At 37.7% G+C, this 22,252-nt stretch overlaps 1 protein-coding gene across 5 annotated transcripts; it reads right to left on the bottom strand.

Annotated features, from left to right (window-relative positions):
* Window positions 1-542: 542 nt before the first annotated feature.
* Window positions 543-21,925, bottom strand: etv1 (ETS variant transcription factor 1). 5 transcript variants are annotated; one of them, XM_031576809.2, is made up of 13 exons: window positions 21,776-21,925; window positions 21,260-21,375; window positions 20,829-20,907; window positions 20,575-20,622; window positions 17,148-17,195; window positions 12,796-12,925; window positions 11,528-11,716; window positions 10,758-11,005; window positions 5,233-5,301; window positions 4,343-4,411; window positions 2,851-3,020; window positions 1,879-1,980; window positions 546-1,761 (listed from the first exon to the last, which is right to left on the bottom strand). In XM_031576809.2, the coding sequence occupies exons 2-13, from the start codon at window positions 21,302-21,304 to the stop codon at window positions 1,540-1,542; spliced, it is 1,419 nt and encodes a 472-aa protein (XP_031432669.1). In that variant the 5' UTR covers window positions 21,305-21,375; window positions 21,776-21,925; the 3' UTR covers window positions 546-1,539. The 5 variants fall into 5 exon arrangements, with proteins under 5 accessions (XP_031432671.1, XP_042565139.1, XP_031432672.1 ...); XM_031576811.2 differs by lacking the exons at window positions 21,260-21,375; window positions 21,776-21,925 and adding an exon at window positions 19,839-19,932 and having other exon boundaries at window positions 543-1,761; window positions 20,829-20,862; XM_042709205.1 differs by lacking the exons at window positions 21,260-21,375; window positions 21,776-21,925 and adding an exon at window positions 19,839-20,087 and having other exon boundaries at window positions 543-1,761; window positions 20,829-20,852.
* Between the last annotated feature and the right edge of the window lie 327 nt (window positions 21,926-22,252).

The raw sequence follows: 22,252 nt of genomic DNA, 5'->3' as shown, positions 1-22,252 counted from the left end.
TTTATCTTTGAATACCATAATTACCTGAGATGAACCCAACATGCTGTCGCAGTAAAAGCTTAGCATCATTCTTCTTATTTGGAAAAGGAGTGAAAGTAGCCCACTACACAGGCCTCAGTTCCTTTCCATAGAGATGACCTCTGACCTCTTCTTCTCCCACAAGTCGCAACACAACAAGTGTCAAGTAGGAAACCATAGCAACCAGGCAACACCATTTGCTGCATAGCCTAAACAAAGTTTAATTTCTCAAATAAAAGACAGTCTTGGGTTCAACCAAGTCTTAACAACCACTTGCAGATGACGTTAAATGGCTTCACACAGACATGAAACAATCCTGAGAGAAATAACGGGACACTGGGACCAATGGGACAAGGGCTTACTCAGACATCAATGTTAGTAAATAAAAGGGGAGAAGCCCTGCCTCACCCTTGCCCTCTTCAAAGACTGGAAGGAATCTTGTGGCTCGCATTCCCACTTGAGTCGTGGACGAGGACTGTCATTATTGTAATAGTCCAACTTTGCCGTAGTCAACGACATTGGTTCCCATTCCCACTCCATACCTATGCGGTTAATTAACATGAAATAAACAGCTTTCAGTGTAAGTGGGAACGGGGCCTCTGACTCTTTCTGCTCCAGTCACCCCCCACACCCCCCTTTCTGTCTCTCTACCAGGCCGGCTTTAGGGAGATGGGTCCCTCCTTATAGAACTGGGTTTCTACTTAAGGTTTCTTCCTGTTTTCCTTTCTAACATTGCCTGAGTGCTTGCCCCAGGGGGCTCGGGCCTTGGGCTCTGTAAAACACTTCATGCTTGGGCCATACTGCCTTTACTCAGATTCGAATGTGATGTTTCTGACGCACTGGAGGGGAGGTCATTGCATTTGCAACACTGTCACACACAAAACTTGAATTCATTGAAAAATAAAAACTATGTGATGGATCACTAGTAAGTTTTATTTGTGGAATTATATCATGGAACTGAAACATTCAGTTTACCACAATTTATTTGAACTTATTATTTCACATAATAAAGATGAATGCAACTTCAACCACAGAAGCGCATGACAAAACATACATGTATTATGACACACAACAAAGAAAATCAGAAGAATATGCTAAATTAGGATAACAATTTCTGATTAAATTTGTCTCAATGTTTTTTTCTCAGGGATAGTGGCCAGTCCGCCCCTTTGAGTTGGTTTTTTCCCCAGTGATTATGTGGCATGCTGCAACAGCCGTCTCGCTCAGTAATGTTTTGATCCCACACAGACAGAAAAAGATTGAGTAAACAGATAGCTCTACGAGCGAGTTACACACTCACAGTCACTGTTTTCTAAAGTGCTTGCTGAGTCCTGGTAGTCACTGAAGAAGGGGACGAGGGAACAGCCCCCCGAGGGCAGACATAGAGAGACAGGGACAGGGACAGGGTGGAGGATTTTGTGGGTTGGCGGCAAAAAATGCTCTTTTTGTCTCTCAAATGGTCTCAGTCATCATAGCAGAACAAAAAAACTGGAAATGAACTTTTGTGGTCGACGGTAGACATCAGTAGACGTAGCCTTCGTTGTGCGGACGTGAGCTGCAGTATGTTCCTTCCTGTATGTACGCCATGCTCTCGTCAAAGTGTGACAGTGGCACAGTGTCTTCCTCATTGATCTGGCGCTCAACATCTGTTTTCAAGACAGGCCGTTGATTGTCTGGGAATGCCATGGAGAATAGTGCCTCCGGGTCACACACAAACTTGTAGACATATCTCTCCCCAGCTACCTGTAACCATGGGCACAAAAAGGAAATATATATATCTTATGTATATTGTTCAATTTACAAGTATACATAATAGAACAGAGAACAAAGGAGATAGTATGTATGTAAAGAATCTCCTACCTTCTGCATGATTCCTTTTTCATAGTAATAGCGTAATGAACGACTGAGTTTGTCATAATTCATTGCAGGGCGATTTTTCTGAATCCCCCACCGTCGGGCAACCTTTGAATGACCCATACACAAAAAAACAGTTCTGAATCAGAACCTTTGAATGACCCATACACAAAAAACAGTTCTGAATCAGAACCTTTGAGTTTTAAAAACTGTCCTAACAGCCCTGTCTCCTGTCTAGTACTCAGGGGTAAATTCATTACATAGGCTTGTTGTCAGCTACATGGTCAACAACATGGTGATATTCCCTGTCTAGGATCAAGTGTTTGTATGGAAGTAAGACACCTTTAAACATTATCTCTATGATGATGCACATTTTTACTGTATGAAATGTGAATGATAAGATATTTCCATTGCCATCCAAACAGATATGTCAGTGTTGAAAGTATGTATGACGACTAGCCTAAACAGATATGTCAATGTTGAGAGTATGTATGACGACTAGCCTAAACAGAAATGTCAATGTTGAGAGTATGTATGACGACTAGCCTAAACAGATACAGTACCAGTCAAAAGTTTGGACACCTTCTCATTTTTTTAAAAAGATTTTTCTTTGATTTTATTATTTTCTACATGGTAGATACAAATGTTTTTGTTTAGTACATCATTCCATATGTGTTCTTTCGTAGTTTAAATGTCTTCAGTATAAATCTACAATGTAGAAAACAATAAAAGTAAAGAAAACACTTCTCAAAAAAATGTAAGGTGTGTCCAAACCTTTGACTGGTACTGTATGTCAGTGTTGAAAGTATGTATGACGACTAGCCTAAACAGTTATGTCAATGTTGAGAGTATGTATGACGACTAGCCTACACAGTTATGTCAATGTTGAGAGTATGTATGACGACTAGCCTAAACAGTTATGTCAATGTTGAGAGTATGTATGACGACTAGCCTAAACAGCGTTTCTCCAACTCTCACCTCTTCTGGCTCGATGAGCTTGAATTCCATACCACGGCCAGTCCAGGCAATAAAATGAGAATTGGACGGATCATCCAACAGGGCCACCAGGAACTGCCAGAGTTGCAGAGAACCACGGCGCTGGTAGGTGGGTCCCTCCCGATACAACCCTACCTCCTGCTTGATATCACCTAGGGATCAATTGCAGTTTTACAAACACTGTCCTTCATACAAACTTCAGATTTAGTTTAAACAATCACTTACACATTAAATTATAGGCACAATTGGCACAATTGGATACAATTTGAAACCCATCAGAGTGGCTGGGAGCGAGCCAGCGTTTGTTTCCCATTCACAGGGCCAGAACTGTGCACGGACACCAGACAGACTGAACGCACAGCTACAGGACCGCAACGAGTTTTTCCTGAGTTTTATTTAAATTGTGGACTGCATCTTGAAATGAACGTATTTCATTATTATACGGCTCTTCAGAATACAGCAGAATGTTCGGAGGTCCAATATTTCTATATACTGCAAAAAAGTAATTACCACTGCCATTAGCAATGGGTTTTGTGCTTCTGCTTCACATCTTTCATATCATTTGTCAAGTAGTCAGTTCACTTATCAGAACGGAAATTCGTGGTAATTTGTATCTAACTTGTTACAGTAGAGATTTGGCAATACTTGGCGGGGAAAAAAAGTATCCATAAAATGGAAGATTTTACCATCAATTTCAATATGTATGGAGAGTACAGGACCTTTGAGTGCTGGTGTGGCAGCCCAGGTTTCATAGAAGAAACTTCTACTTTCCCCGAGATGTGCCACTGGTTCTCTCAAATTGCACCATTAACGGAAACATTCAATTTCATATCAATAAATAGATATAGCTTAGCCTATTTTTCTGCAACAAGTAGACGAGTCTGCATGTAGCCTAACACACTGCTATGCAACACCTGTTCTCAGTGGAAGCCACAACACAATGGAAGCAATACAATCATGAAAATGAAATATTGTGTGCACTTTCTTTTGTCGTTTTGTCGTGTATAAAAAGTATTTTCTGATCCTGACCAGCAGACTATACATTATCCTTTACAAAATCTGTAATACAGAACACAAAAGCTCTACTGTACAAGCAGATGATCCGCAGGGAAGAACACAGGATACACACATGTTTTTTTACTATCAGCTTGGTGAAAATAACTAAACTAAATACTATTTTAAAGTCATTTTCTTGTCTTGTTTCTGTAGTTCCTCTCAGTTCATCTCATTGCTATTGCTTCTCAATTATTATGTACTTTATGTACTAAAGCTTCTGCATGGATGTCATTTCACTTGTGTTATTGGGATGGCTGTAATAGCGGGGTTTGATTATTTCATTTGGACCATTGTACATTTAGTCTGTGTCCGTTGTTTTTGGGCAGTGCTGCCAATTACTCTCCAGATTGCAAAAAGAAATATCAACAAGCATGACCATTTACAAACACAAAAATGTACTCCACCAGTAAAAACTCACCCTCTGCTTTTTCTGGCACCACGCATGTATCATCATAGAAGTGTCGTGTCACTTTATCGAACATGCAGCCTGTGTGGAACGGAGTACTGATGAACTAGCGGCTTCAAAGAAGTGCATGACTTCAATTTCAAGCTAAACAAATCCCTTTAGTGAGTGAGTGTGTGTGTGTGTGTGTGTGGGGTGGGGGGGGGGGTGGTGGTTCATATATAATTATATCACACACCAATAACTATTCAATACACATCAACAGATTATTTTTAAAGAGTGACATATTCATTTATATTTAAATGTGTTAAAAAATATCCAAATTAGTGAACATAGATATTAAATAGAGTACTACACTGGGTCAACCCAAATCATAAAGTGTTCTTTGGAAAAGGCTTATGTTGAACAGGAAGAAGACAGATTGTGAACGCATACATGTATTCATTTGGCCATTACTGTATTCTACCTGAGTGAACTCGATGAAACGAGTACTTAAACATAGTGGCATGAAGATGGCGTGACAGAAGATGGGCACCCAGCTTAACAGTGCGATGATTTCACAAAGGGCCCCATTACACACCAAATAAAACCAAATAAAGAAGACTTGGTAAGTAGATGATAACATCACGAATGAGCTAAATGGTGCTGAATTTTTTGCTTTTTTGAATTTTTCGCTGCATGTCTTTTTTTCGATATCCTCTCTACATGACCAGGGTCATGTACCTTTTTGGTAAACGTAATTATAACACAATTGTCACCCTAGCGTGCTACCTTCAGGTGGTGAAGCTGATCATTTCATTTACAATGGCTCGGTCACATTCATTCATTTTTCCAAGGGTCCATATCTGAGAAGGTAAATATGTTGCCAAAAATGTTCCATTAGTAAAATTGAGTGTTGCTCTTACCTTCAGCCCTAGTAGGATAAGGCAGGTACCCCTCGTGTCTCAGGCAGACAGAATGGCAGCTGGGCACTTCTGTGGAAAAGCCATAACAGAGAGTGAGGATTAAACATCTTTATGAGTTGAGGACATTTGCCAGTTGCCACTTGTCGTATAGCCTTTCATGTCGCCATGATATGATTACGCTAAACGGAGATGGCGTGTTGACATATTGAGGCATGATTGTCATAAGTACAAGGAAACCGGCGCTGCTGATATTCTACACAATACAGTGACCCTGATGATTACAATGCTGATATTCAACACAATACAGTGACCCTGATGATTACACTGCTGATATTCTACACAATACAGTGACCCTGCTGATATTCAACATTTCAACACAATACAGTGACCCTGATGATTACACTGCTGATATTCAACACAATACAGTGACCCTGATGATTACACTGCGGATATTCAACATTTCAAAATGCCCTATTTCTCAAATGAAGAACAGGTCCTGCTTGGGAAAAAAAAGTGCTTTCAGGATTCCAAGAAATTGAAATATATAATATAGCACACTACTGCTATTACCAATAATAATAATGAATGCACAGAGTGTAGGGTTGCTATTTGACACTATATTCTTGAATTAGACGACTGTATACTAAAACACAATGTGACCATGGTGATCTCCATGCCACAGAACACAATGAGAAATGTATGTGAGTAAAATGTCTTCTTCTTTTCTCTTTGAAAAAAGGGAACTTCCATGGTTATTCAGTCAGAAATATGAGTGGTAATCTAATTAGCGTTAGCGTTAGCGTTAGCTATGCCATCCTTTCCTATGAACACAGGCTGGACCAAGACCAAATCAACCAGGTCAGCAAAGATAAACTCAGATAGCATACCATAGAACCAATCAGAAAGAGAAAAACAAGGAAATCCCTCACTCATAATGACCTGACTTCTGATTCCTGTTGTGGAGTTACAAAGAGAGAAGCAAGGATCTGTCTCTAAGTATATGGCAGTATGCCCTTAATTAGATGGTATGTTTAGGATATGAAGGTAAGGTAAGAACTTTTTCATTTCAATCAGAAAAGAATGTATACAAAGGCAGTGGATGTGTGACAAATAGATACGAGATCAAAATGTCATTTGATTGCATGTGTGAGGAGATTAGTGGGACCAAGACATGGCAGTAGATCCTAGTTACTGTCTGAGTGAAAACTTTGGTTGACTTTCAATGTTATGAATAAACACAGGGCTCTAAAGCTGGGAGGAGATGTGTTAAGCAGCACTGGGCTGCTGGCCAGTGACCCCTGGGAGACCATTAGTTGCCCTATCCTTCAGAGGGACCATCAAACAAAGCCAGGCTTATAGGAAATTAAAATCCAACAGAGCCACAACGATAAACAGATCCCTTGTCCAATAATGAGCCTTAATTTTATCAATGAACCCATCTTTCAGTAAAAGGCCATCTGACTTTCCACACTGAAAAGTCTTACATAATCTTGAGATCAAGGATTCTCCTTTTAAATTAGATAGTTTTTTTTTTTTAGTTTCTTTCAATAAAGACATGGTAGAAATTACCAGGTTAAGCTTAAGGTTCCAAATCTACTATATTTACAGATTGTATTAGTATTCAAACAAAGCATGTTTTGCAAAGGTCTCTAAGCAGAAACCTGAAGTGTGCAAGATACATAGGGAAGAGACAGGGATAAACATGATACAAGAGAAACGCAAGGAGGAGAGAAATCTTCTGTTTTAAAAAGGTCTAACAAAGTTAATATTGAAATCAAAATGAGGATACCCCCAAAAATGAGGGACAAAATAGCAGTTGCCCAAATGATCAGTTAAATCATTGAATTGATTAAGTGTGCTTTTTGTGACTAAAACACCAGCTCATGGCCCCCAATACCAAAAGACAGCAACAGTGAAAACGAACTGTGCAAATCAGAGCTCTATGACAGAAAAGACAGCCAGACAGACATCTGTTACCCTACAATGCAAGGCGTCCACTAGTTAATCTAACTCTATTTCAGGTAGGTGTATAACGATTTCCAAATTATTTTGGGGCAGTGGTAGCAATATTGTAACAGTAGTTAGCTATTTAGAATTTCAAAAATGCGTTGATTGCTGACACTCTCAATCCAAGGCGGACGGTGGTAGAAATGCAAAACATGTTTCAGGCATATCTATTGATTTTTTTTCAAAGAGGCCAATTAAGTAAAAAGATGTTAGTACAAAAAGGACACTGTCATGAACATGTTTTGTAAAAGTACCTTGAATGTAAAATGCCCTAGCCCTAACCCTAGTTCAAAAAACAATTGTCCTTGTATGTGGACCTCATGCAACAGTGGACTGAGATGACTTAATTGACGCCCACATGCAAGCACAGTTTAATAACTTTTAAATAAAACAACATTTTGGAATACAATGGATTTCAATTTTAGCCCAATTTTGACCAATCTGGATCATTTTCATCATAATTCATGCATGAATGTATTAAAAAAAAAAAAACATAAAGACACCACAGATTGAAACAATACCTATATGAACCAGTCTAAATTAAAACCTCACTTCATAAATTCCACAAAGCTGGTATTTTTGGCAGGGTCACCATTCAAACTAAATCACATGATGTGGTCCCTGGAACACAATGCCTGGGCACCTGACCACCTATAATGACTCATCTTTCTCTATTTCAATCCATCTGGGTGGGTTGGTGTTTGGAGAGAGTCAACGGAGGCATTCAATCCTCTCTTGCAAACTGCAAACAAGTACGGTGGTGGTGGTCCCGAGATGCCAGCCATTTCATGAGATTCATTTGGTCCAATGAATGCTCTGAATGGACATGTAACAGACACACAATGTAAAGTCATACAAGACCAGGTGCAACCAATGAAGAAAACACTATTCCCTTGTGATGTTCCCATCCATACCAAAATAATGCTCACGTACACACTGCTAACAAATAATGAATGGTTCCATGCAAGACAAAAGGGTCGTCAAATACCATATATGACCTGCAGAATCACCAGACTTTGTAATAATTAAACCTTTATGGGATGTTTTAGTTTCACTTCCTTTATCCCTCAAAGAACTGGAGTACGTCCTTCCTGAGAAATGGGCCAATATCCCACTACATACAGTTGAAAATGCTTTGAAATGTTTTGAATTTAAAGAGTGGGTTAACTCATTAGCTACTGGTTTTTGTCGGTGTGTACATGCTTAATTTTAAGTGTTTTTGATATATTGTCCACACCTGCAGTATCTGTGTTTCATTGTTTCACTGTTCATCACTGTATGATGATACAACTGTCAGAATACAGCAAAGATCTCTACCAAGTCCATCGAATAAATACTATAGAAATTAATCCATACTTTAGGTTGACATTTTTGGAGGTATTATGGTCAAACGATATTCATATATTTATTTTTTTCGTAGCACAGAGCTCTCTCTCTCTATATATATATATTATTAGAAATAATATATAATAATTAGAAATGTATAAATAATCAATAGTATATACAAATAATAATGAAAATTCTGTAAATATATCCTTCACACCTTTTTTTATAGAAAAATCACTACAGATATATAATGATAATTATCCAATATGGATATATAAAAATTATAAATGTCAGAATAAAAATTGTTATTATGTTTCCCATTTTTTTTTACTTCAAATACTTAAAACGACTGTTTTCACTCGAAGCAGATGCAACAAGATATGTTCACTTTCTTAATGCATTCTTTATGCATAATATAATAACATATTTTATGCATAACATTTTAACATAATTTACATTTAATAGCCATGCAGTTGATTCTAAAAAATGTATTTGCAGCCCCGTATTTGTACATATGTCTCCCTATTCGACTGCAGGATGTTCAGTTGTGGATAGAGATGACAGAAACGAAACAGTTATAATTTTTGTAATACCGAATGTTATTTTTTGTGATTTCAGAGCTATCACATCCTTCGTAAATACGGTAAGCACTCTCAGTCTATTGTTATCGTCTCATTAATTTCAAAAGTCCTCACAGTTGTCTTTGCAATCGCCGTGGTAATGAGGTTATACATTTTTGTGTTATATGGCAGAAAAATGCTGAAATGGTATTTGCTGAAAACTAATTTTACAGATACTGAGATTGATGAGATTGGGGAGAGAATGGGCCATCATGCAAAAGGAGTGTAAATTACACCAACTGCTCTCAATGATACCAAAAGCAGGTCAATACCTAATCAAACAAAGCAATTCATATTTTGAATTGACGAAATAAATTAATTAGGCCTATTTGGCATCATTTAATAAAGCAAATATTTTAAAAAGTTGATAGGTCCAGGTGCATTTGCGTAAGTTATTGATGACTGATTGAAGCTCATCCCAAATAGCGGTGATAACAATTCAAATGAGCTTATTCCCCACAGCACCAAAATTTGCCATCAGATTTCTCCAGGTCTTAATTTTTATCATCAGGTCACTGCCTACACATGCAATTGAGAACAATAGGTAGTAATCTTCTGTAAAACTAAAAGAGCAGAAGAGTGTGACAGAATGTCAGTTAGTGTTTGAAGGAAAGAACATGAATTTATTGGTGTTTTAATGTGGCGCTACTTGTCTTTAACCTAACGGCATGGTGCTCTTAGTTATTAATTCAGCCAATTAACAAATCCATTCACATGAATGAATCATTCCTATTCATTCAACTTTCAAACATTGCTAGAAATCAAATGGTCCACAGAGAGCAGGCTATTATTGTCCTTAGTGTAGGGGCTGGGCAACTATCCAGATAGGACCAAATTCACTTCCTTATACCGTCTCATTACTTGATGCTTTTCAAATTCAGTAAATGCTGGAGTGCTCACTGGGTTCACATGATCCTAGGTTATGAATGGGCTGATTTACACCCAGACTCACTACATGAACTGATTTAAGAAATGGAAATGTGTTATTGTAATTTAAACACATAAGGAATTGACTTTATTTCAGGTATATATTTACATCCACATTCAACATTGTTGAGTGGACTGTTTTGAAGGGAGAGGAGGAAGATTTACGCATATACTGTATCTAACATCAAGACATCCCGATAGGTTTGAGAGTCATAAGAAATGCTGTGAGTATGGCTGGAGTAGCCTACACTTGCGAGGAAGTTGGTTTGCTTCTATACAATTTATAGATTTTGTCATAAAAAAATGGCCACATTTTGTGTTACAGAGGATGCTTGGTAATACTATTACCATTTGTGGTCTCATACAATTACTAATGACTTTTATCGATCAGGCCCAAAATGTTTAATGTCTTTATTAAATGCAAAATCAGGTGACTGCAAGGCCAATATACAAATAAACACGTTCAAGTTTATTTTCCCATTCAACAAAATATTAGGGGTGAAAATCATATAATATGAACATAGAACGATACTATGGTCCAAGACAAGTGAGTGATATTTACACAATGACTGATGTGAGTACCAGGATGGTAAAACTACTGTTGAGCAGCCTTGGTTGGAGAAATAAAATAAAATGGTGATGTACCTGAGTCGTAGGTGAAATCCTGTGGCTCTTGTTTTATGATCATAGTTGGATGGTACATCTGGGGAAGATGGGTGCCTGCCATCACAGGATGTTCAAACAGGGAATCGTGGTATTCCTGCTTGAAGCCCTGAGGGGCAAACAGGAGACTGGGTTCAGACAGCTGCCGATGACACATAGGGCGCCCATCACGAGGAAGACTTTGGGCCGAAGAGAAGGAGGGGCATGGTTCTGAAAGCTGTCGTCGGAACCTATAGTGGACACACAGACATACTAGTGAGAATCTACATAAGAGAAGCCTCTAAACCTGAACCTATAGTGGACACACAGACATACTAGTGAGAATCTAAGAGAAGCCTCTAAACCTGTAACTGATTCTTCAAAGAGCAGACATAAGTGAATAGCACTGCACAGTTAAGTGAGTCTTCTTTAATTACACAACTTGCAGTATTCAGTAAGTTTGCAAAGAGATGAAAGAATAAACCAGAGACTTAAACCATCTGTCTCAAGTTATGGCATTTACATTAGTTATAGTCACGAATGTAAAATCAACTCATGAAGACCTCAGTAAGTGTTGCCTAAACCTGACATTGCCAAAAGTGATATGTACAGTATGTGTTCACCTCATCCATTACAATTCCATTATAATTCAGGAGGAATACTCATGCTATAGTGAATTCAAATAAATTAGACTAGTCTAGATTTTATCATACCACTGAAATATAAAAAAAATGACTTTGAAGCCCAAATTGGCTGAGATAATTTGGACAGACCTGTGGTCCATGGTATATGCGCTGTCAGGAGTAGGTTGAGCAGTAGCTAGGTGGGGGAATGTCCTGTTTGATTTGGGGAGAGATGGGGCTGTTATGGCGGATGCATGGCGAGGGGACACTGGTGTGCTGCTGGGCGGAGGCACAGGATTAGAAGCCTTTAGTCCTGCAATATGCTTTTGCTCACAGGCACTGTGGAAAGAGGGGGAGAGATAGAAGCAATATTGTTTTCAATAACATATTGTTTGGAAGTTCATAGGACAACAGACACATAACTTTGACACCACATATTTATCTGTGCAAAACCAGCCATAGTTCATTTTTTTTACTATTTGTGACAATGTTGTGAAATAGAAAAAATTGTTATAGATATTAATAGTCATATAAGGAGACATCTGCAATCTTTGATTAATAGTTTAAAAAAAAAACGTTTCCATCTTTTCTGTCCAGATGTAGATCATTTTAAAGTAATGTTCCGTACTGGCATACGTTGTTATGAAAAAGTCTGAAGAAGTCTGCAGATATATCTCTCTTGAATCTGACATTATACAAACAAATATTTCCTCCATTTGGTAGTGTGTAAATGTAGTCTTTTTACCTTTTTATTAGTACAAAACGGCTTTCTACTGTGAGCACAAAAATGACTTTCAAATTATAGAGACTTTCATTCAGACAGTACTGAATGATTTGCAGATGGAACTTAAAAAAAAACCATAAAGATTACAATATAGAGGAACTTACACAGGGAAACTCAGGATAGACAATATAATCAATGAAAATAAAGTGTGCAATAGCAGCTACACTTGTGTTTAGGAGGAAATATTTGCTAAGTAATTTGGATTCTTAGTTATTTTTGTCCACTGCTTTAGGTGCTTTCTATTCACTGAAATTAGAAACACACCTGTCAATTAGTCTGAGGGGAAATGGTGGTGATGCATCATAATTACACCCTATTCTATTATAGGACTGGAAAAACTTAAGAATGATTTGTGATTTACTTCAAGTATGACTATACTCTGTCACTGAGCATGCCTGCATCCCTGAAAGAGATCAGAATGTGGAGATGGAGCTATGTCTGCCACATTCACAAAGTAGAATTGAAATTGATTCTATGCACCCAAATTCAAAAGCTGTCAATGTTTCTCCATAGCTTCATATTTCTACTTTAACAAATAACTTGTTTTGCTTTTATCACTTGTGTCTCACAGCTGAAGAGAAGTACCACTGTAAAAGAGAGAGTCTAAACTATATGACATTAGTAAGTTGCCCACCTGATACTATACAGGCACTTCTCCCCATAATGCAGCGTGTGTGCTGGCTCCTGGCTGCAGGATGTGCTGAGGTTTGCACAGGGGCTATGTGGCTCTGTTTTAATCTTCAGCTGCAGGCGGTGGAAGGACACTGTACAAGTGGAAGACAACAAAATGATTGAAAAAAAAATATGGAATATTGAGTTGAACAGTATGCAGAGAAAGTCTTTCATAAATACACAAGAAAAATATAAATGTACACAATACGAATACAAATCAAATGATCACGGATGTAGGATTGGGAGGACAAGCACCACAAGCAGCGGCCTCCCTCACCACGCAGTGTTCAAGAGCCCACGGAGACCTGGGTTTGAGTTCCAATTGCAGTCATTTCCTGATCCTACTCCTAATCTCCACCCCACTCATTTCCCATCTCTGTACACTTTGCTACCTAAATAAAGGCTTCAAAAGTAGACGTAGAATTGATGTGATAAGGAAAGCACAAAGGATGCTGGTGCCCCCCTTTTACTCTCTCAAACATTTTGTACTGCCTAGTTGGCCATTATGCCTGCATAGATCAGTAGTAGCAAGGAAGCAGGAGCAAATCTGTGTTATGGGTTAATGCAATTAATCTCTGATATTAATGTCGGATATCACCAAAGTGAGCTTTAAAAAAATAATAAAATGTTTGTTTGAAAAGGTTACACTTCTTTCACAAACTTCAGCATCTAAGAAGAGTATAATTTGTCTGACTTGACTGAAGCAGTTAATGAATGTCATCCATGACGTAAATACACAATAATGACATTTCTATACATAGTCTCATTAAACTAAGGCAGAAGAAGAAAAGGCGTGCCACACCAGCATATTTTCCACAAAGGATCTTGGCCGCAACAGAATGCAGAAAAGAGATTGCATTCAGGTTGTTCAAATGCACCAACATAAGCATAGTTCACAACCTCCCATATCCCATGCATGCACCCATTCACGTAGACTACTGGTCCCTGCCTGCTCTTGCATTCTTTCCGTCTCTGGGATATCCCATATGGTCAGTATATCTACACATCCAGTCACCAGTAGCCTGGTGTTACCCAAATGAATCCCTTCATCTGTCCGCTCTCTCCTGTTGATCCAATGCTCAGCCTAAACAGGCTGTTCACTTCTGCTTTGGTTAGAGATGCACTGACTGCACCAAATTTCATTAACTTTCATTCAATTTCAATTATTTAATTAACATTGAATATCATAGTTAACTGATACCAACCTAATATGATGTTGCAGTAAAAGCTTAAGACCATTCTTTCCCATCACCACATTGTATTTAGAATATGCTATTGGCTATTTTCATTTCCATAGAAAATAGAGCTGACTACTTCTGCTCCCAAAAGTCACACTGCAGCAAGTGCCAGGATGTCTGCTGAAACATTTAACATTTCAGCAAAGATGTAAGATATACATTTGTGTAAGCGTTAAGGTTAGACACATTTAGATTATTATTATTTGCATTAAATGTATTACATTACGCATGTTTGGACATTTTAAATTATAGGCCTAAATACATTTTTTGAAGAATGAACGTGAGATGGGCTATACTGATCTCGACTAAAATAATGTTAGCATGCATGGAATCTAAGTGGGCAAACTATTAATTTTTTTACAGGCTCATGTGGATGTGGATGTGGCTAGGGCATTTTAAAATACGCAAATGCGTTTTCAAAAAGTACATTTTGAAGGTACTTCACCTAGTTTAGTTACAGTTTTAAAATATTTTGACATAGTTAAAGAAAACCTCAAAATATGAAAGGACCATGGATAATATGAAAAATATAAAGCTGTAATTCACTGTAGCTGATTCTAAAACATTTATTCTCCATTTAACAAAAGGTGCGTCCAGTGGGTTACCACACACTGTATTTCATTTCAATATGAGTTCACATTTTATTCACGTATGAATCAAATCATTCCTCAAGGTATTGTTTTTGGTATTATAAAATTGTTTTTTGATATTATAAAACTATTTCATAATGTTCTACTACCATACTAGCAGTTGTTGCAGAAAGTGATCTTTTCAATTTAAGCAGTTAAACACATAGCCTATATTTTAAGTATGCACTTACTATTACCAATGAAGCTTCCAGACCCTAACATTTAACAATTTTAAATTAGATGTATAACAAATACATGAGGAAACATGATAGAAATGTGGTAAGGAAGATTTTTTTTTTAGTAGAATATTTGATGTGTTGAATTACACCACGAAACCAACCTCTATCTTATGCCTACTTGCTCCATCCCCTTGGCTTTGTTCTAGACCGTGGGAACGTTTTCTCATATGCAATAATCTTGCAATAATCCTGAGATGTTTTAACAGATTTTTCAGGTAGTTCATATTAATGTGGCAAAAAATTGATCACAGTAGAAATAAAAGTGGTAAATATAAATGACCCAAAATATTGTGTTCCTGATGACAAAAGAAAAAAAATAGTATCAGTGTGTGCAAAAATATCAAGTATACAGAGTGAGGTTAATCTTAATCAATAATAATAACTGACATTTGAAATTGAAACAGTCCTCTGTCCTCTGCTCAAATAGAAACAGACACATCTCTTTAAAGGTATTAGTGTGTCTTAAACTGATTGTGACCGTAGAACATCTCAGTCCCTGCTTGCAACACGACTGGCCCATATGGCAGTGCTGTGGCTGCCCACTCTGAAGCCCAACTGCCCTCGCCCTCGCCCGCACCCTCGTCCATCTGCTTCTGACGGGCCCACCTGCGCCCACATGCTAACATTGCCATACATGCAACAGCAATGCACACATCACCATCACCATCACCATGGCGATGGACATGACACTACCATGGCCATTACAGTACCGTGCACACTGAGAAAAGCACTAAGCAACAACATATGCAAAGTTAGAAGTTACCTATCTTCATTATTTTAATGCTGATATCTGTTCTTAAGCATTCTTGGTGTATAACCACGTCATATGTGTGATTCCAAACTAATAAACACTTTCTCCCAGGAACATGTATCTTGTTTATTTTTAACAGGTAAGAAGCCAAAGGTGGGATGGGAAAAACATGAATAGTTGGGATGTTATTTCATGAAATTCAAATGGTTCTAGCTGATAACTGTCTAAAATAATAAGTATATAATACGTATAGAAGTAATATAATAACTATAGTGCAGCACAAATACTGATATAGTATTAATATCATAGAAGGATCATAGAAGCTCATTTTCATCATTTTGATAAATAATTCAAAATAGACCAAAAAAAAAATGTCTTTTAGATTTAAGAAAACAACACTTTTTTGACACAGAGGATATTCACCAAACACAAACAATTGCTGCGAGTCTAACACATATCAGCAGTGATGCGTGTGGACGACAGCAGAGATGGAATGATGTTCCAGAAAGGGACAAGCCAGACCCTGTTTTGATGAGCTGTGCAACATGCCCCCTCTTGGCTATTTTTTAAAACATAAGCTTGCATTGCACCCTGCCACGCCATTCATGGTCCATGCCACTTCCGAAGCTGGCATCGCCATTTCACTGGCCAGAACTATGCCAACTGCACTTCCTATGTCCATTTAAGAGAAGACAGCATACTTGGACAGGCTTGTATGTTATTAATACATTACAAGGCGACTTCATATAAACCTGCAAATAAATAGTCTAGTTTGCTGTAGTGTGATCTTATTTACTTATTTACTAAGAGGTATTATATGCAACATAATATAAATAAAATGTCAACAACTGTGCAAGTATGAAACTGGTATAATTCTATGATCAAGAGTATAGTGCGACTCACATTACAAAGCCACCTTAGTAAACCCAGAAACCATGCAGTAAGCAAAGACATCTATGACAAAATATGGGAAAGTTAGCTGACTGGGTAGCAATACGTCTGTCCCAATGTTCCTTAAAGCTTGCTTGATAAAACCTTACATGAAGAAAATGAAGCTCTCAGTTTATCGTTCCATTTACTTGTTAGGCTGACGCTTTTCTCCAGAGTAATGTACAGATTCCTCCCTGAATGATACACATTGCTCTACCCTTCACGCTACCAGTTGAGCTACAGGGACGTACGTTATCCTGTAGCGTGCGTGTCAAACTTGTGTTAAACATCAAACTTGTGTTAAACGTCAAACTTGTGTTAAACACGAGGACATTGTTTTACCAAGGACCTGAGCCTCCAGAGGGAGCTGTCATGCCAGGAAAATGAACACAAATATACTCCAGAGTTTCCATACAAAATAGATGAATGAACACTGCATATCTCTATATATTACACCAGATATCTTGTAAAACATTCAAATCTGTTTCTGCATATTCAGTCTAATAAAGGGTTAAAATCATACTCACAGTTCTCACTATGAAAGTCTGGGACAAACTGCTCATCATTCTCCAGAGCTAGAACACAGAAAACAAGAGAAAGAAGGTAAGGGTAATGTAACGTTCAAGACGGACAAAATGCCTTTATCAAGAGACAGGCTTCTGTAAATGTACCACATATGAAGTCAAACCGCAGTATGAATACAACAACAAAAATGCATACATTGTTACATTTCTGTGACGGAGCACTTAAGGGATAAATAAGGTGTAGCACACCCAACTCATTCTAATTCAGCATTAATGTCAGAAATAGATCAGAAATCCACCCTAAAGTCCACACAATATTCAAAGGGCCAAAAACCTTTTGGTTTTGATATGAGTGTTGCATCACGAAAGAGTACTATCAGTTGAATCTATACACACCAGAGATGGGTGTTTCTGTTTGATCAAAAACAATAACAGCTTGAGACACGTACACATCTTCAGGACCATTTCTTATATGAAGCTGATCCTCTCTTGGCAGGTTTCCCCGTGACATTTGTGAATGGGTTTGAATGAGACCATCATTCATCCAAAAAGGAAATAATAAAAACATAATTTATACAATATATACAATGTTTATATGAGCTGAAAATAAAAATAAAAACAATACATAAAAGTGATTTAGATATTTAGGCTTATAGATGTGTGAGTGCTGAGATGAAAAGCACGAGAGTGAAGATGAGGATGAGGTAGGACAGAGGACAGCGAGCTCCCACCAGGCGAGGTGGAGGGAGGTGTGTGTCAACATGTGAATGAGATCGCCAGCCCTGGAACTCTGCCGCCATTGACAAAAAGGGGGAGGAACAAAGTGAAAGAAAAACTGTTGGGATCCTGGCATGGGTTAGGGTTATGGGTTAGGGTTGTGTTAGTCTCCAGCCATCACTGACTTATCTCTGTAGAAGCATAATAAAGGTGGGTTTGTCTATCACAATCTTGCTTGTCTAAGGTCATGGATTCTAAATATTGTCATGTCCCATTTATGAACGGATAGCCATGAACATGTTTGGTTTAGTTTTCAGTTTATTTTTCCCCCTTGCCAATTACTAATTCAATGGCCAAGTCAATCAATTTAAGAAAACTACAGGTCATGTTAAACCACATAGAAAAACACCAGATGGGAACAATAGCCTACTATTAGGGGATATTAATCATCCCTTTTATTTTCAAACTATTTTTCACTTCTTGTAATTTTACACCTCTAAGACTAGAGACCTATCAACCACTACCATGCTATCTGAAGAACAATCTGTCTCCCATAATGATCTCTTATTTCCAATTACGAGACCCAATAAATCTTACTCATGGGTGCAGGAATGTAGCTCTTTCCTTTATTCTAATAGACAGGAAGTAATCTGTTAAAATTACACAGTTGAGATGTTCATCTCAGTGATATGAGCTTGGCAGGATTATATTTCTTTCAGTAATATCTACATTGAGACACTTCTTCCCTCCACAGAAACTAAAATATTTAAAAATATCTTATTATTATCTTATAAAATATCGTATACCCCCTGGTGAAAAGGGGGTACATTGTACAGCTGAAACAGAGCATGAAAACAAATTGCCCCAAAATATAGTTTTGAGCCGCACACATTTGACTTGAAATACCTAAATATCTATCTAAACCACACTGACAGTATTTGAAGTTCATTAAAGGAGAAATAAGTTATTGGAATAGTGAGTGTCCCCCATTCCTCTCATACACTCAAAACAGAATAACAAGATATCAATTTTGCATTACAAAATATACTGCAGTAAGTGAAATACCTATAATTTCAAAAATATAATTCAATATTATATAAAAGGTAAAATTGCAATTATTACAATATAAATTAGCTAAAACATAAGCACCAGACTTAGGATAGGAGATTTCTCCCTCAAATTTGGACATGGCTCATTCCCTCCCATTTACCAGGCTGAGCAATGAGAAGCATTACCATATCATTTTTACTGAGACCATCAATTGCAAAAGTCAGCACTGACATTATGAAAGTCCAGCAAAACTAAATAAAAAAAAAATGCACAAATAAGTGAATAGAATGATTTCATTGTATGAATGTACATGTGCCTGAAAGATTTACTGTATACTACATCTAAAATATAATACAATTTAACAAACTGATATTTTTCCTAGTAATACAATAGTAATTTGGAATTGGTTATTAAAACTGCTAATAATGACGAGAAACAGAACAGAAATGTTTCCCAACAAATGAAGTGAAATGAATATTTTAACACTGATCAGTGAATAGATAATAAATATATTTTGTATCATAAATTGCACCCTATCTGGCTGAACAATACGGGCTTGCAATAAAATGTGTATAGAAATGTTAATCTATATTTCATATATTCTAAAGCAATATTACTAATATGAAAAACGACATACCATTTCTTATTACTATGTGCGATGGTGACTTATTGCTCACTTTTAACATCGTAACATAGGACAAAAGTAGCATACGTTAAAGACTCTTCAGAGCATGCATACAAACTTCACATACTTGCATAAACAGCCACAAAATGCTCTTTTTCCATTTTACCGAAATATTGACCACATTACCATAAGTTTGTTCACATAAGCTAATAATCATTTATACACATATTATTACGATTGTTATCGTCTATAAAAGATGAATGGAATTATTCTAGCAATGGGAATGATGAGCATTCACTAACCTACAGGTCTGCGCTGCAAGCTGGTAGGAAAGAAGACGCTCGCGCTCGTTATGTCCTGAAGCATCTTGTTCGATTTACCCCCAAATCAGACAATCTTGCCATTAGAGAATAAATAAAGAAAGAAAAAAAAGTCCACAATGGTGGTGGAAAAATGATGGACTTTAAAAAAATCAATCCCAGTTTATCCAAATGAGCGAAAGGGTTAATGGAAACAATGAATCTTCAGCACTGGAGAGACCCTTACACTGACTAAGAGTGAGAGAAAAAGAGAAAATAAAAAAAAATGAGAGAGGAGAGAGGCAGACAAGAACAAGAACAGAAGTGGAAAAAGAGAAGGTGGTAGTCAAGTTGGCTGGGACGCAGTGTTTGCCAAAAGCCAAGAGGGGATTTAAGCATGCTGTTTAGTAAGAAGGTAATATGTGAAGACACTCTGGGTAGTCTTCTCAGTTGCCCTCTCCCAGACTGCTGCCTGGCAAGTTCTATAATGCATGCATGACACACAAGGTGCCTATTCCAGTCAAGACATTAATTGGCTGAAACGACGAGGTAACTTGAGGCTCATCCTCCACAAAAACACAAACCTAATATTCAAAACACCACCCCCTCTATCCTCATCTTTCTTTCTTTCTTCAACAGAGCGCTCTTCTGCTCATTTGAGCAAACACAGCTCCCAGTCCTAACATGTGGACTGTCTGCCTTTTGATTTGCCTCTATCCCATGCACACGAGACACCTACCTGAACAAACCCAGGTCTCCCGCAACTGGTAGAGGTCCTGAAAGAGATCTGGAACAACATAAAAACATGCAGTCCATTTGACTTTGGACCTCACTGTCAAAGCTCTCAGATCTTCAGTGATACATGACCAGTAACTGATGCTGCTGAGAGAAAGGAATGTATATATGGTCTAAATCATTTAAGAATATTGCACATCATCTTAAGAAGTTGTGAAATGAACTTCTTCTATTAGTCCATCCTAATTCCAATCTTACCCTCTGTGTCTAATGCCAGGTCAGATCGAATGTGTTTTTGCTTTCTGTCATTGACTGGTTCCTCACCAGAAGACTTCCCCTGTGGATTCAAAGCAGTGGGGGTGGGGCATGGGGATACGGAAGAAGAAATGATGTTGGCTACTGCTGGGAGTGAACAAGCATAAATGACTTGTTGGCTTGTATTACATTAGTGAGAGTAAAACCCACCATATTTAAGGAGCTTGGCCCATATGTCAAAAGGCCAACAGAAAACTACGCAGGCTACCGTGCTCCACAATAGACTACTAATAATAATCTAAAAATAAAAAAATAAGAATCATTTGCTAGACGTTTTTCCTATATATAAATGTCAGGTTGTTTACACAATTATTTCATCATTATAATATGTATTGATAACAGTATTGCTTGTCATTTATTTCCATCTGACTCACATGTGGTTTACTGAGAGGTACTTTTTGGTCGTAAAATCCATCCATGTTTCTCGTCCCGTTTAACTGTCTAGGGGAGTATATGTAGCCTCTTCATTCGCGATGCAGTGCCATCCGACCTTAAAATGACCAGAAGATGTATTTGCGGTAAGGAATAAAAACTGCATTAACTTTTACAACTGATTTACTATTATTTTTTATTTTTAGGTATCAATACGCCTTTAATGAGCCGAACGAGCACGTTAAAAGGCGTAGTAAGCCTGCATCAAAACCGAACTTCAGCCACCTACGCATATGAAGAGCAAGGGGTTGATGTATCCCTTGCTTTTATGACACAACTCGCTTATGATACTGTTACCTGAAACAGTACTGAACACCACTACTGTCAGCCTTTGGACCAACTTAAGCTTGCGGGGGACGCTGCCCTTAACTATCACCCTGTCCATGGTATTTAGCTTAGCAAGCTAAACCTGTAAAGTCGAGAAATGATGTAGGTTGCAGGTGTAAGTGTTAACTTACCTAATGTAGACTATGTATTCATGTGAGATCCGCCTGAGAAACTTCAAACATGACAACCTGTGCACAGATCACGCGCTCGTTTAATGCTTCATCTTCTGTTCATACTGCCCTGCACTCATCGGCGTCTGCTTACGCCGCCCATCCAAACAGCCGGAACTCTCTCCCATTGGCTGTCTTGTATTTGTTCAGTTCCATTTAACTGTCAATCAGCCTTGGTTTGAGTCTCTAGCCTAAAGGAAATGAACAAATACGTTCTGAATTGCTACAAAATCCATGTATTTGTTCTTTGATTTATCAACATAGAACAAGGTATTATTTTAATAATTTCATCCTAAGTGACCTAATTAAAATAATTTCCATGCTTACTGTAATATGGGGTTCAGTTTTAAGCATTATCCTTGTGTAAGCATGTTTAACATCAGACACCCCATGTTTGCCCTAAAGAACAAGAACTGATTAGAATATTAAAACACTAAA

The sequence above is a fragment of the Clupea harengus genome, chromosome 11 (assembly GCF_900700415.2).
Source record: "Clupea harengus chromosome 11, Ch_v2.0.2, whole genome shotgun sequence".
Classification (NCBI taxonomy): domain Eukaryota; kingdom Metazoa; phylum Chordata; class Actinopteri; order Clupeiformes; family Clupeidae; genus Clupea; species Clupea harengus.
Note: the sequence above shows the minus strand (reverse complement) of the source record. Positions and strands in the feature narration are given on the sequence as shown.

What these genes read in the sequence shown, in the direction of transcription:
- etv1 (XM_031576809.2), bottom strand. Translation starts at nt 21,304, where the DNA reads ATGGATGGATTTTACGACCAAAAAGTACCTCTCAGTAAACCACAT. An exon ending in AGACTTTCATAGTGAGAACT is followed by an intron (nt 12,926 to 17,147) that starts GTGAGTATGATT and finishes CCACTTGTACAG; the next exon opens with TGTCCTTCCACCGCCTGCAG. An exon ending in AAAAAGGAATCATGCAGAAG is followed by an intron (nt 1,762 to 1,878) that starts GTAGGAGATTCT and finishes CCATGGTTACAG; the next exon opens with GTAGCTGGGGAGAGATATGT.